At 32.6% G+C, this 13,576-nt stretch overlaps 1 protein-coding gene across 2 annotated transcripts in view; it reads left to right on the forward strand.

Moving 5' to 3' along the window:
• NOX4 (NADPH oxidase 4) overlaps positions 1-13,576 on the forward strand; it is a 158,742-nt gene that overhangs the window by 57,946 nt on the left and 87,220 nt on the right. For both annotated transcript variants that reach the window (XM_063094259.1, XM_063094260.1), the window contains exons 7-8: positions 1,278-1,350; positions 5,438-5,518. In XM_063094259.1, the coding sequence (XP_062950329.1) occupies positions 1,278-1,350; positions 5,438-5,518 (154 nt within the window). The remainder of the gene's footprint in view (positions 1-1,277; positions 1,351-5,437; positions 5,519-13,576) is intronic.

A 13,576-nucleotide genomic window follows, 5' to 3' on the forward strand; every position in this document is an offset into this window, starting at 1 on the left:
GCATTGGAAAAGGTGAGGCGGAGATAGTACACGAATGTTAAGAATCTGAAGGCTAACCCCCTTATTTTTCATGTGGCCCTTTACAAATGAAACTCGTTGCTATTGTACTGAGATTTTTATTATCTGTTGCTATTTTCCAATGATTTCAAACTCTCTGGAATTCTAATAATGCACACTTGCATTGCTCTTATGTGGTATCCAGCTTGTCTGCTTCTGCTAATGGCTCACAGTTCATGATAGTCCTTCTCTTCCATAGGCGGTTCCTTGGCAAGAAGTGAAGTGGGGAATATTTACACTTTTCCAGACAAAACTGGTCCAATATCGTTTCTCTGTGGCCTGATTTAAGATAGTTTCTCAGCTGGGACATTTAGGACTTACTGTTAATTGTATGATTGTAAGAGTAAACAAATAAAACTTGCAGACAGAATGTTTAGCTTCTTATTATCTTAGTAATAAAATAATAAGAAAGGAAATTATTGAGATTTTAGGTGTTTTAGATATGGTGTATCAGTTATTCATTTTGGACATGCTGTATGTGCCAATGCTGGATATGTAGCAATCTGACATCGTTATTAATTTTGACAACATATTTGCACATTTAGTACTTTATTTTTTTAAAAAACAAACAACACATCACTGATTTCAGCATATTTTCTATACTAAGAAGAAATATGTTTGCAAGTGTTCTTAAAACAACAGCACTGTAATTTTTTCTTGAAATCTACAATTTTTGTTCTATATCTTGTGGTTTTAAAAAAAAAAACTTTATGTTTTGTTTATTTTGTCTTTAAAATTATTCCAGGTAGTGAAGCCCAAAAGCAGTTATTTGAAATTAAAACTGAAGGAGCTAACTAGTTCCGTAAAAGGAGGAAGGAGAGATTAAAGGCGATTTAGTACTATGGTGTAGAAAAGCAAAACAGAAAAGGTGCTGAATGTTAACCTTGTCCCGTTGCATTAATTACTGACGTTGTAGTATGTACCTGTAGAATTAAGTACATATTTACCTGTAGAATTAAGTACATATTTAGTGCAATATTTGAGAATACAAAAATGGACTCTTCTGTTAAAGGGAGAAAATATTCTGCTTTGTCTTAAGTACTTTGAAACTGTGCTGATTTTAAAAAGGCTTGTTTGAGGGGAAAGACAAATGCAGATAGGTGATTTGAATTAAGCGTCCTACAGAACAGCTTAATACTTTTGATTTTAAGATAATAATATCTTGTGCTTTTTTTCTCAGTATGATTTAAGTTAACATGTACTTATGTACATTTTTATAGTTCCTGGCTTGACAGGGTTCTGTATGGTAGTGGTGTTATTCCTCATGATTACAGCATCTACATATGCAATAAGGTAAGTGTCAGAGTCATTACTTTGATGTTTCCCAGTCAGATTACTTAGATTTTCTTCAGATTATCTTTATTTTTATATATTAACAAAGTATTTAACTCATTCAATGTCCTAGTTAATGGACTATTCTGGACAACTAAGAGTACAGTAAAGATGTTTCTATCTATCATATTTTGTTTTCGAAAATATCTTTGCATAAGTCAGATTTTCTAGGTCAGGTAAGAATTATGTATGGAGACTTAATTTGATGGCCAAGGAAATTTGAGTTTTTCAGGATCATTTTTCTGAAGGATAATGTGTCTCTATGGGACACGGGACTGTATTCAATGTGTATTCACAGGGACCTTGGGAATATCTGGGAATATATGACTTAAAATTATTTTATAGCTGCTTTCTTGATATGAGCTTATTTTGCTATAATTTAACATAGTGTTCTAAGCGAAACTTTGGGAGCATGTTTGGTTTACATCAGCTAAAATAATTGGAAATACGCTTTCATATGGATTCTTCTAGTTAAGAGACTGTGAGCAATTTCAAATATATATCATCAGGAGCACTTTCTCATGTTCCTTCTGATGGACACATTCTATTTTTCAGAATATTTATAATGTCTTATGTGCTGATCAAACTTTTTGGTTAAAGAAAGGAAAGGGAAGAAACATTTTTTCTGATCTTCAAAAATCTTCATTCTGCTTGTCGAGATATGACATTTAGTGGAAACACACATACACACACATGTATATGCTTTGAAAGTAATTGCCCCATAATAAACGCAAATGAGTCTGTCCTTACACTTCTAACCACATTGATGAACACACATACACACACTGTAGAACTTCACAAGAAAATTCACCACTCAGAGATTAACACTATAAATTTTGTAGTGTTTATTTTTATAGACTTAATTCTTTTTGTTTTGCTTACTCATTCACCACCTCCTACCCCCTCCAAATTACTCTTTCTCTTTCTCAACTCCCTATATTTTTCTTTCTTTAAATATCTATGTATTTTACCAAAATGGGGTCATATAATATTATTTTCAATCTGCTCTTTATTTAAATTTATGTTATGAACATTTTTCCACATTAATAAATATTGCTTTATCATTCTCTTTACTGATGGCACAGCATAGTACCATACAGATATACAGTATTTTCCCAGTCCCAAATTGTTGGATATTTTTGATGGATATTTTTTTTTAATATTTCAGTTCTGAAACAAACCCGCATTCATATGTCATTGCATACTTTTTCAATGATATCTTAAGTAAAAATCCCTAGGTACAGAATAGCTGGGTCAAATGTTTAAGTGCACTTTTAAAACTTTTTATAAGAATAAAAAATTGCCTTACAGAAAGGCAAATCACTAATATTAGGACATGAGCATGCCAATTTTGTGGGGAGAAATTTTATTTTAGTTAAGTAAAGCAATCATTTAAAAACTTACTTTTCAGTTTTAGGAGTTTTTGAAGGAAAATTTAGGTATTTGGTATATTTAGTTGCAAAATTACAGATATATGGATGTTATACATACAGAAAAAAAATTCTTGAGAAATAGTTTTGTCAAATGGCATATAAAGATTAATTTCTGTTCTCAACCAAGCCTTTACATTTGTTCTCATAAGCAATTCATTGAGCATCTCCTAATTCCCAGTTTTTCTTATCTGTTTAAAGAAAATCATCACATCTGATTTTCTTTTCTCCAAGGTTTATTGTGAGAATCATGACATTCTTAAATGTATCATGGAGATAATCTTCTCCTACCTTTTCTATTTACCACTGAGAAATTAAACATCAGTGAATTAATATGACTCCAGTGTTTGATTTCTGACAGTGAAATGTAATCTGCTAATTCAAGGATAGTTCAATATGGGCCAATCTATTTAAATAACTAATAGATTCTATTCATAGATGACAAGAGTACAAACATTTTTTCACCACAACAGATTTAAAAATGACAGTTATTAAATATGAACTCTAATTAAAAACTATAGTAGTCAAAAAACTGAGATCATACTTAGCAGTGAAACACTAGATATATTTCTAAGAAAGTCAGGAAAAAGCTAAGGTAATATTTTAAATTCTACCATTATTCACATATGGTAAGAAATGAAACAGTTGGAATTATTAGAAAAAAATGCAACAACAAATTATGATTACTTCCAGAAAAATAGGTATAATTCTCTATTCACAAGATTCAAGAGAGGTATAGAAAAATTTAGAAAGAAAATCAAGCGAAAGAGCTGAAAAAGGTAATTCAATACAAAACAAATATAAAAAAGTAGCTGTTCTATGCACTAGTTATATCAATTTGGAAACTGAATCAAATAAAAATACATCACTCACAATTGCAACAAAAAAATGAAATATATAGAAATAAAGTTAATAAGAAGCTGAGAGTTATATAGGAAAAGATCATATAAGTTCACGGAGAAAAATATGTAGAGATTTGAATAAAGGCTGTATACTATTAAGATGTAGTTCTTTCCTAATTATCTTTAAGGTTCGTTGCAATTTCAGTTAAAAATCCCTGACAGGTTATTTTGTTTGTTTGAATTTACCAAAGTGATTCTTGAGTTCATCTTGAGAAACATTCAAGTACATGTTGCAAAAGAGGAGTAGAAGGAGGGATGTGCCTTAGTAAACACTGAAATGATTAAGCTTCAGTAACTTAAAAGAGAGTAGGACTTACTTGTAAAAATGAACAACACATTAAACCAAGGCACAGAGGTGATAGAAAGCCCCGTAAGGTATCTTGGCATGTATAATAACTTGCAAAATAATAAAAGGGCCATTACAAGCTTCATCAAACCTCAAGATGGACAAGGGATCATGTAAGAAATATTTGTCTAAAAATATGAAAACTAAAACTTCTTCATCTCAATATACATTATAAAAATTGAAAGGCAAATATGATATTGAGCAAGTTATTGCAATCACAAGGAGCCAGTGCATTCTAAATATTAATAGTTTACATATATCAACTAAGAAAAATGCCCTCTAGAAATAGGTAATTTTATGAACAGAGAAGTCACAGAAGAATTAGAAGTAACAAACATATGAAATAGTACCCAATCCTACTTATAAAAAGTAATGAAAACTTATAAAGTGAAGTCTGGATTTGGGGAAACAGGCACCTCTGCTCTAAGGTTGGGTTCGTCATTGTTAAACTTGTTTTTAGAGAGCAACGGGCCATGTGTATCAAAAGTATTACAAATGTGTATCCTTTGATCTAGCAGTTCCACTTCTAGTGATTTTTATTAAGAAAGGATCAGATAGGTGCAAAAATGTATATGTTACAAGAATGTTAATGATATTGCTTATGACAGCAAATACTATGAACAGAGTAAATGTAAAACAATTGGCTATTGCTTACATGAGGGGTTCTAAAATTTCTAGGGAAGGTATCAGAATCATATAGTTAGCTTTTTTAAATACTTGCCCTCCACCTCCAAGATTGTAATGCATAAATATCGACCCTAGATATATGAAATAAAATCGCTGTTAGTCTTTTTACTTCTGTAGATTGTGCTTATCATTCCCTTCCTTTTCAGACTCTTTGTCCTCCCCCAGAGCAGACACACCAAGTAATTATTCTAAAGTTACACTGTCCAAGAAGAGTATATAAAAATTTAATCCTCGCTTATTTTAATTTCTTTCCATTTGAGTTTCCTTTGAACTACTCTCAAACGTACTGGGTTAGGAACATTAGTTGTTCCTAACCCAATACACATTAGAAATCATTTGAAAATTGAGAATATCGATGAAAAGGATAGCAAAAGTACATATTAGCAAACTACTGCTCAATTCTTAGACTTACATCATAATAGCTCTTAAATAAACATCCAATTTAATTTTTTCCATGCATCTTTATTTAAAAAAAGAGAACTTTAAAAATTACACAGTGTTACTTACAATTTTTGTCATTTCTCTTTTTATGGTATGTTAATAATTTGTTATTAATAGATAAATCTCAGATGAACTTATATTTTAGTTTTCTTCAATTGTGGCATATGTTTGAAACTATGCACAATCTTTTTATTGAAATAGAATGTAAAGTAGTTTTGAAACTAACGTATTTGTTTTTTCAGAGTTTCTAACTATGACATCTTCTGGTATACTCATAACCTCTTCTTTGTCTTCTACATGCTGCTGATGTTGCATGTTTCCGGGTAAGTTTAAAAAATATTTTTAAAACCATGTATGCCTAAAAATGGGGTAATAAATGTCAACTTTATAGGAATTTTCACTGGAAGTGGTAAAAGTATTTGGTGACTTGGAATTGAGGGTAAGATCAAGAGTGGAAGGAATAGTTCCATTTTTAACATATTTTAATAAAGCCAGTATAAACATATACTAATATTGAAAGCTAGAGTTCTCCCACAATGTTGTAGTTTTTTAAAGCCCCCTATAGATACATTCTAATAATCTCTAAATGAATGTTGGTGAGAAGTGAAAAACTTCAAGAAGATATTTTAGTGTTTGTATTTTCAGAAACTGTCCTGCTGCTTCAGCATTTGTGACAATGGAGTTGCCAGTTTTTAGTTTAAAAAGGTCTAGAGATAGTAATACTTGCAGAGAAAGTCAAAGATTTACAATGATCAAAGACAAGGATTAGAGAAGAACATCAAAAAATCATGAAGAGAAAAAAGAAAGTATTCTAAGCTCTTAACAAAGAACATACCCAAAATATTCTAAAAAGTATGTGTACCCAAGCAGTGTACTCAAAAGACGGTGATTAAATACTCCATCGACATAGAGGAGGAAAATAATATATGTTTGTGTATGCATACGTCTGCATGACCACCAGCAGTGGATTTGGTTTTGGCTTGACATTCAGACTTATATGATATCATAGTCCATGACTGGGCATCGGATTCATTTGGTTAGGTAGAAGGATACAGAACAGGATGCTTGGAATATCAACAGGTTTATGTCAGGTGCTTTTTGGGTGGCGGTCCCTATTGCTGTTCAGGAACAATTTTCACCTCTTTCTGCTCATCTGTAGCAACTCACTTTTAAAATGAAGAGGCCATATGGGTAGGCATGGACTGACTAGTCTTAGTTAACGCCATTTTCCACAGGACCGAATATCTTGGCAACAGCTCAGGGCCCCTAGAGGGATGCCTTCAGTTGCAAGAACACATTACACACAAGGAAGCTGGGGTCTGTGAATTCCAAAATGATTTTATAGTTCAATCACCGTCCTCTTGGTCCAGATGCATTTCACCAATAATAAATAATGATTTCTGATAACACAGCTGGCATTTCCCATGTGTCTCAACCTGAAATATTTCCAGGGAAACTGTTTGGAGAAAGGTTCAGACTTGTTGTTAGCCCTTTCTTGAAAATGTTTTATAATGTGATTTATCAGTAGAGTAGGTCATTTACATAAATTATATATTTGCTGCAGGGCATACATGTTCAAAACATTTTTTTTCTTCTTCTGATTTTAATTAGGTTTATCCCACGTGACCTGCTTAGCTTTGCTTGGTGCTAGAACATACAGTTGTAAAGCAACAGAAACCTGGTCACATATTATAACCCTGACTTCCAGCTAGCTATTCCTGCCTCACAGGAAAGAGAGCAATACTTAAAGGATCAGAGTTCTATCCATTTCCTTTTGTGGGGATAACACATTCTGCTGAGCCTTAGGATGCCGAGAAAGCACTTGGTAGAGAATATCTGCTTTACATTTTATTCTTTAAATGGCTTGTTCACATGTCTGAGGCTATGGTCATAAAGTAGACTATAAATAAGCAGACACTTCTAATAAAACAATAATTTTAAACAGTAATTTAATAACAATTTAATAATTTCATTTAATTTTAAACAGTAATTTAAAACAATTACACAAATCTTACTATATGCCATGTATAAATTCAAAATGCTTTAGATACTTTGTCATTAAATGCGCAGAATTTTATGAAGATGAACAATACTCTTAAACCACCTTCATAGGTGGGAAAACTGAGGTTTAGAAAAATTAAGTAACTTGCTGAAGTTTACTTAACTGATAAATCCTGGATTCAAATCTAGGCCGTTTGACTCAAACTCCTATTTTCTTACTACTAAGCTTTATTTTTTTGGAGAGCTTTGTACTTGCAGGAATTCGGTCTTTAGATTTTTTTTAAAAGGTTATTTTCTTGACTAATCTGGTATTGTGAGCTATGTATCTATATCATATAAGAGAAAGTTTATTAGTATAATTATACAATCTTTTGCCTCTATATTTTACTAAATTAAAACTCTGAAAATAAACTGTTCCCTTGTAATCCAAAATAGAACCAATTTTCTTAATGGTTCAGGAGTTCAAATATACTTCTTAAGTTTAAAGAGGATTTTACTGATAGTTCTTTCTCCATTTATTTTGTAAGTAAAAGAAAGGCATAAATTTTGATTTTACTTTTGTAAGAACAAAGGTCATAGGCAGAAGGTGATTTTAATTTATAAGGAGAAATAACAAAAAGATACCTACAGGCTGAATTACATATCATCAATGTATTATTACAATTGAATTAATAGTTCTTTACTTATTGTCAGTAGAAATGAAGAAAAAATGATTCTAATACTGAAATAAGTGTTATGCAACACATGCGCAATACAATTAGCATACTATAGTGCACATTTTTTTCTATGAAGTTTAATTTTGAATAAAGCAATATAGATTATACTTCCAGTATGGGAAAAATTACAACTGATAAACTTTCCAACTTTCTGAAAATGGAAACTGTTCTTTAATTGATAAAGGATCTGTCTATAAGTAATCCTGCTTAGATTATCTTTTGTGCCAATATTTAGAACATAGATCTATATTTCTGAAATATCCAGATAATTTCATTCTCCAGCTTTTGATTTTACAAGTAAGTACAGTGTTCAAAGCAAGTTTTTTGGATTTAGATTGAGATTTTTGTTAAACAGTGTGCTTTAGGTTTGAACAGAAAATCAGCATTTGCTGGGCATTTACTCTTTTGTCCATCAATGAGCTAAGTACTGTAAGGTATAGAAGAACAATATATTATATGATCCCCAGTCTTCCAGCATTAATAAATGATTTGAAATTGAAAAAAACAATTAAAAGAGCTAGAAGTAATTTTGACTGCATATTTTTAAAATGTTAACATATTTTATTTACAAGAATTCTAGCAATTCAGAGAATTGAAAAGTCAATGTTAACTAGAAATTTTAGAAAATACTAAACCTCAAAGATAAAATGATTAGAAAACATTGACTGGTTTTTCTACCTAAACAGACTTTTGCAGTAAGAGGAGAAATTGTTTCATATGATTTTCTATGGTTAATTTTTTTTCATAGAATCTTAAATTTTGAAAGAAACTTAAAAGATGTTTTGACCAAGTCTCTTTAAATCTCCCCTACCATATGTCTACTAAGTAAATGTCTAATTACGAAGATGTCCATTCTGTCTTTGGGGAGCTCTAATTCTCAGAAAGTTCTTTCTTTTTTGAAAGAATTTATTTTACTGTAATTTCTATCCAGCAATTTAAAAGTCTGATTCTGGAGGTCCTGGAAATTAAGTGCCTCCCCTTTTCTAAATTCTGCTCATCTGTTCCCTTGCTTGATGTTATTTCTTTCGAATCTCATCATTGTTCTGAACTTTCTCCTTTGAATATATTAAAAATTAATATTTTTTGAATGCTTATCTTTTACCTTGCTAGTGTTTGATCTCGTTAAGTCCTCTCAGAACCCTGTAATGTATTTATTATTATTATTATTATTATTATTATTACCATTGTCCAGCAGAGAGAACAGGAGCAGTGAGAGAGGTGAGGTAACTTGCTTGACCTTGAGTTTGAACTCCAGTATCAGATTTCAGAACCTACATTTCTAACCAGTGAATCATGCTGGCTCCAGTCTGGCATGGTTTTTCTGTATGCCTTTTAAAGCTGGAAGCAAAACTAGATGCAGGCAGTTCTCTTAGACTGTATGATCTGCTATTAGTAGAGTGTAAGTCTCACTATCTCCACTACAAATAGTGCAGTCAGAGTTATTTAGGACCAAATTATCTTTCTCCATGATTATCTGTGCTCTTAGCTTAACCTGGTTTTCATCCTTATTACTTATATTTTAGATTTTTTTGTTGTTGTTATTTATTCAGAAATCTATTATATGCCACCCTAAAAAGTTACATTTCATGTGCACTAAACTCAGATGTTTCTTTTAGTATTCAAAGGGATCTTTAAAATAAATTATTTTTTATTTCCAAGATGTCAGTGTAGCATGGTGGTTCAGAGATGTTGGCAGATAATTTGACCTATTTTTTCTTATCTATTAAATGGAATTAATAAAACTACCCACATCATAGGGTTGTCACAAGTTTTAGGGAAAGCAGCAAAGTAGGCAGAATAGCGACATACTTAAAAAAGGTTAACAAGAAGAAAATGTACAAGAATCAATACTAATAGCTGTGTAAGGAAGAAGCTTCACATTTAACTGTTTGAATAATCCTTTTTCTTTTTATTTGTTTATTTATTTTTTGCTAAAGTCACAGCACTTTAGAAGAGCACAAATTTTCTTATCAGCAAAGTAATTTGATGAACATATAGTGAAAACTGCCTAACAGACCAAAAGAATATTGCTTGAAAGGGTAACAATTTTATAACTTTTAAGATCTCTAAAATTCAATTGATTTTAGTAATAGAGGTTTATCTTGGGACTTGCAAAACAAGCCGTTTCCTGAGGAATTTTTTCATCTAGTTTTTTAAGACACCTTTCTAGAAGATTGCTATTGGTGTGCTAAATTAAGGTTATTTAATACCAAAGACATTTGGGGGAAGAAAGCCAAAACCATTTCCTCTTTCCAGACATATATAGAACTCGATGTTTCTTTCTTCATTTTCATTTGAAAAACTCATCAGGAGGAGATACATACTGCTATTCTCACTAACTGATAAACAGGATATTGGGGCGAAAAGAAATGAATGTCACAGAACCTCAGCTTGAGAGCCTGATCCTGTTCCTTTGAAAGGCATGTGGAGGGAATGCGCTGTAAATGAGATTTGGCACCTTAGCCTCTGCAATCATGCCATGGTCAACACTCCCACCAGCTTTAGCTCAGGAGTGCTGTGTGGGCTGTGATTGAATTTTATGTTTTAATTTAAATGAGGGAGAGATTGTAATGTGACAATTCTGCAGCAGATAGAAGGGAAAGTCCTTCTCAAATGTGTGGGTGGCAGTGAAAGCAAATTAAAGGTGTAAGTAATTTTTTCTGTCAGCTCTGCTGGACTTCTCAGACCATTTTTTTATTATATGAATGATACCTGAATTATTCTCTTAGAGCTCTGCCATATGGGACTACTTGGTGGCAAGACTTAATCATAGAGCATGATTTATATTCTACAGAAATCATTTTTTTTAGGAAATTCAAAAGAAATGGTTTTTTATGTATGTGTTTCTAAAAACACATATTCTTTTTAAAATTTAAATTTAAATTTTGAAAGAATTACAGGTTCTCAGTAATTTAAACCAGGAGGAAACAGTGGGTAGCCTTTGTCAACAGCAACATTAACAAGCCACAGGCAGTGTCAGCTTCATAGGAGTTTAGGCTCAAGGAGTTAACCACGATTAGACACATATTTGTGAGGGTAGCTTATCGTGCTGACTTTAAAATATCCTCCCTTTCTTAAGCCCTCAGGAGAAGAAAATTAAGGATATACTCTTAGGGGATGGAGATATTTTATGCAATATACTTAAGTGTTAAAAGTTGCGTGTTTCCGAAGTATCTTCTCTCTTACAAGCCACTTTCCCTGAGCTCTCTCTTTACCTACACTGGTGTATCAGAACAAAAGGCTTGTGGGAGGCACCTGTTCTTCTTAGAAAGTCAGGTGGGAACTTGGTTGGAGCCCAGGAAAAGGAAGGCCCAGAGGTTGTATGTTACCTAATCCTATTCTAGTACTGAGGGAGAAAATTTTTACTTCCCTATGCTATCTTTCCAGTTTCCCTTTCCTTGCCAATAGATTTGCAGTGACACTTTAATTTATTGTTCAAACAAGGTACTTTTAAGAATGAAAGGGGATGCTACTCATAAGTAAGCAGAAACTGTGGGTAAATCAGGACATTTGGTTATTCTACCTATTCCTAGTCATTGGGGAGAGTTTTAGGGAAGCTGATGAACTGCTTTTAGTGGAGACCTTAAGCCACAATCAACAAGAGTCATTAACTCAAATAGAGGCTATGCATGGGTCCTTGGCAGATACAACCTTAGAATGATTCACAGTGTAGATTTGCCTAGGTTTGTGTTATTTTAGAGATTGTAATTAGTTGTCCACTATCATGGTAATAGAAGGTTGAGGATATGGGTGTTCAAGATAGTGTCTAAATCTTGAATTAACTATCCATCACTCTTACAGGTGACCTGCTATAATACTTTCTAGATGTCTAATTTTTAATCAGTCTGACATACATATTATCCACTTAATGCCCATTATTTTTATCATAAAGTCCCACTTCTCTTTCTGTAGAGTAAGGGTTTTAAATTTGAATTCATAATCACTAGGAATCATTGGATGGATTCAGGAGATCCATGAATTCCTGAAATATATACACACACATATGTACAGACACATATTTATGGGTATATACTTGTATTTTGTTTTGAGTTATGTACATACATTTCATTTTATTTTATTTGTTAATTTTCTTAATTTTATAATTATGGATATTTATTTTTTACTTTTATTTATTTATGAATATTCATGAGATACAAGTTATGCAAAATTGCTTTTGTACCCTGTGTCCCCACCCAATTATCCCTCAACCTCCCTCTCCCTCCCCCTCACACCCCCACTCTGCTTTGTAGTCCTAGGAATGTTCTTTCCCTCTGTAAGACCAAAGCACTACTATGGTCTTTCTTTCCTGCCTTCCTTTCTCTCTTAGCTCCCACATATGAGTGAGCACATGTGGTATTTATCCCTCTGTGCTTCGCTCGTTTCGCTCAACATAAGTTTCTCCAGGTTCATCCATGTTGTTGCAAATGGGAGTATTTCATTCTTTTTTGTGGCAGAGTAGTATTCCATGGTGTATATCTACCACGGTTTCCTTATCCAGTCATCCATCAATGGACATTTAGGTTGGCTCCATGTCTTGGCTATTGTAAACAGAGCTGCGATGAACATGGGAGTGCAGGTATCCCTTTGACCTGATTATTTCCATTCCTCTGGGTATATACCCAGAAATGGGACTGATGGATTGTATGGAAGATCTATCCGTAGTTGTTTGAGAAACCTCCATACTGTTTTCCATAGTTGTACTAATTTACAATCCCACCAACAGTGTAGGTATGTTCCCTTCTCTCCACGCCCTCACCAGCATTTGTTATTCACTGTCTTTTTGATTATAGCCAGTCTAACTGGGGTGAGGTGTTATCTCAGTGTAGTTTTAATTTGCATTTCCCTGATGACTAGTGATGTTGAGCATTTTTTCATGTATCTGTTGTCCATTTGTATGTCTTCTTTTGAAAAATGTCTATTCAGCTGATTCGCCCAGTTTTTAATTGGGTCATTTGTTTTTTTTACTATATAATTGCTTGAATTGTATGTATATTCTGGACATTAATCCCTTGTTGCATGCATAGTTAGCAAAATTTTTCTTCCACTTTGTAGGCTGTCATTTTACTCTGTTGATTGTTTCCTTTGCTGTGCAGAAACTTGAGTTTGATACAGTCCCATTTGTTTATTTTTTCTTTTGCTGCTTGTGCCTTTGGGCTCATGTTCATAAATCTTGTGCATACATTTTATATAAGAAAGAATTTCCCAGATTTCATTGTATTCCCCAAAATGAATCTAATGGTGCAAAAAAGTGAAAAATGTCCTGAACTATAACTTTTTCATGTATTGCACACAGGTATTGATATTCAATGGTGTGCCCCACAGATATGTACAATCAATTATGTTTCAATTAATAATAAATAAATAAATAAATAAATAAAAAGCTAGATTTTAATCAGAGAACTATAATATTACATTTACACATTTTATATCTCCTGCTTAAGTTTTCCCTAGAGTTAAAAACACTGAATTGTGGGGAAAATAAAGAACACTGGGGCAATTTTCTTCTCAAATGAAGGCTACTGGAAGGATAACTTAATCTGACAAACACAGTGATTAACTTAACAATTGCATTATCATTTTGGAGGACAATAATGATACTATTCATAATAATCCCCAAGGTTTAGATAGCATTTAATATGTGACAGGGACTGTTCTTAGAACTTT

Source organism: Cynocephalus volans, chromosome 4 (assembly GCF_027409185.1).
Source record: "Cynocephalus volans isolate mCynVol1 chromosome 4, mCynVol1.pri, whole genome shotgun sequence".
In the NCBI taxonomy this organism is placed as follows: Eukaryota; Metazoa; Chordata; class Mammalia; order Dermoptera; family Cynocephalidae; genus Cynocephalus; species Cynocephalus volans.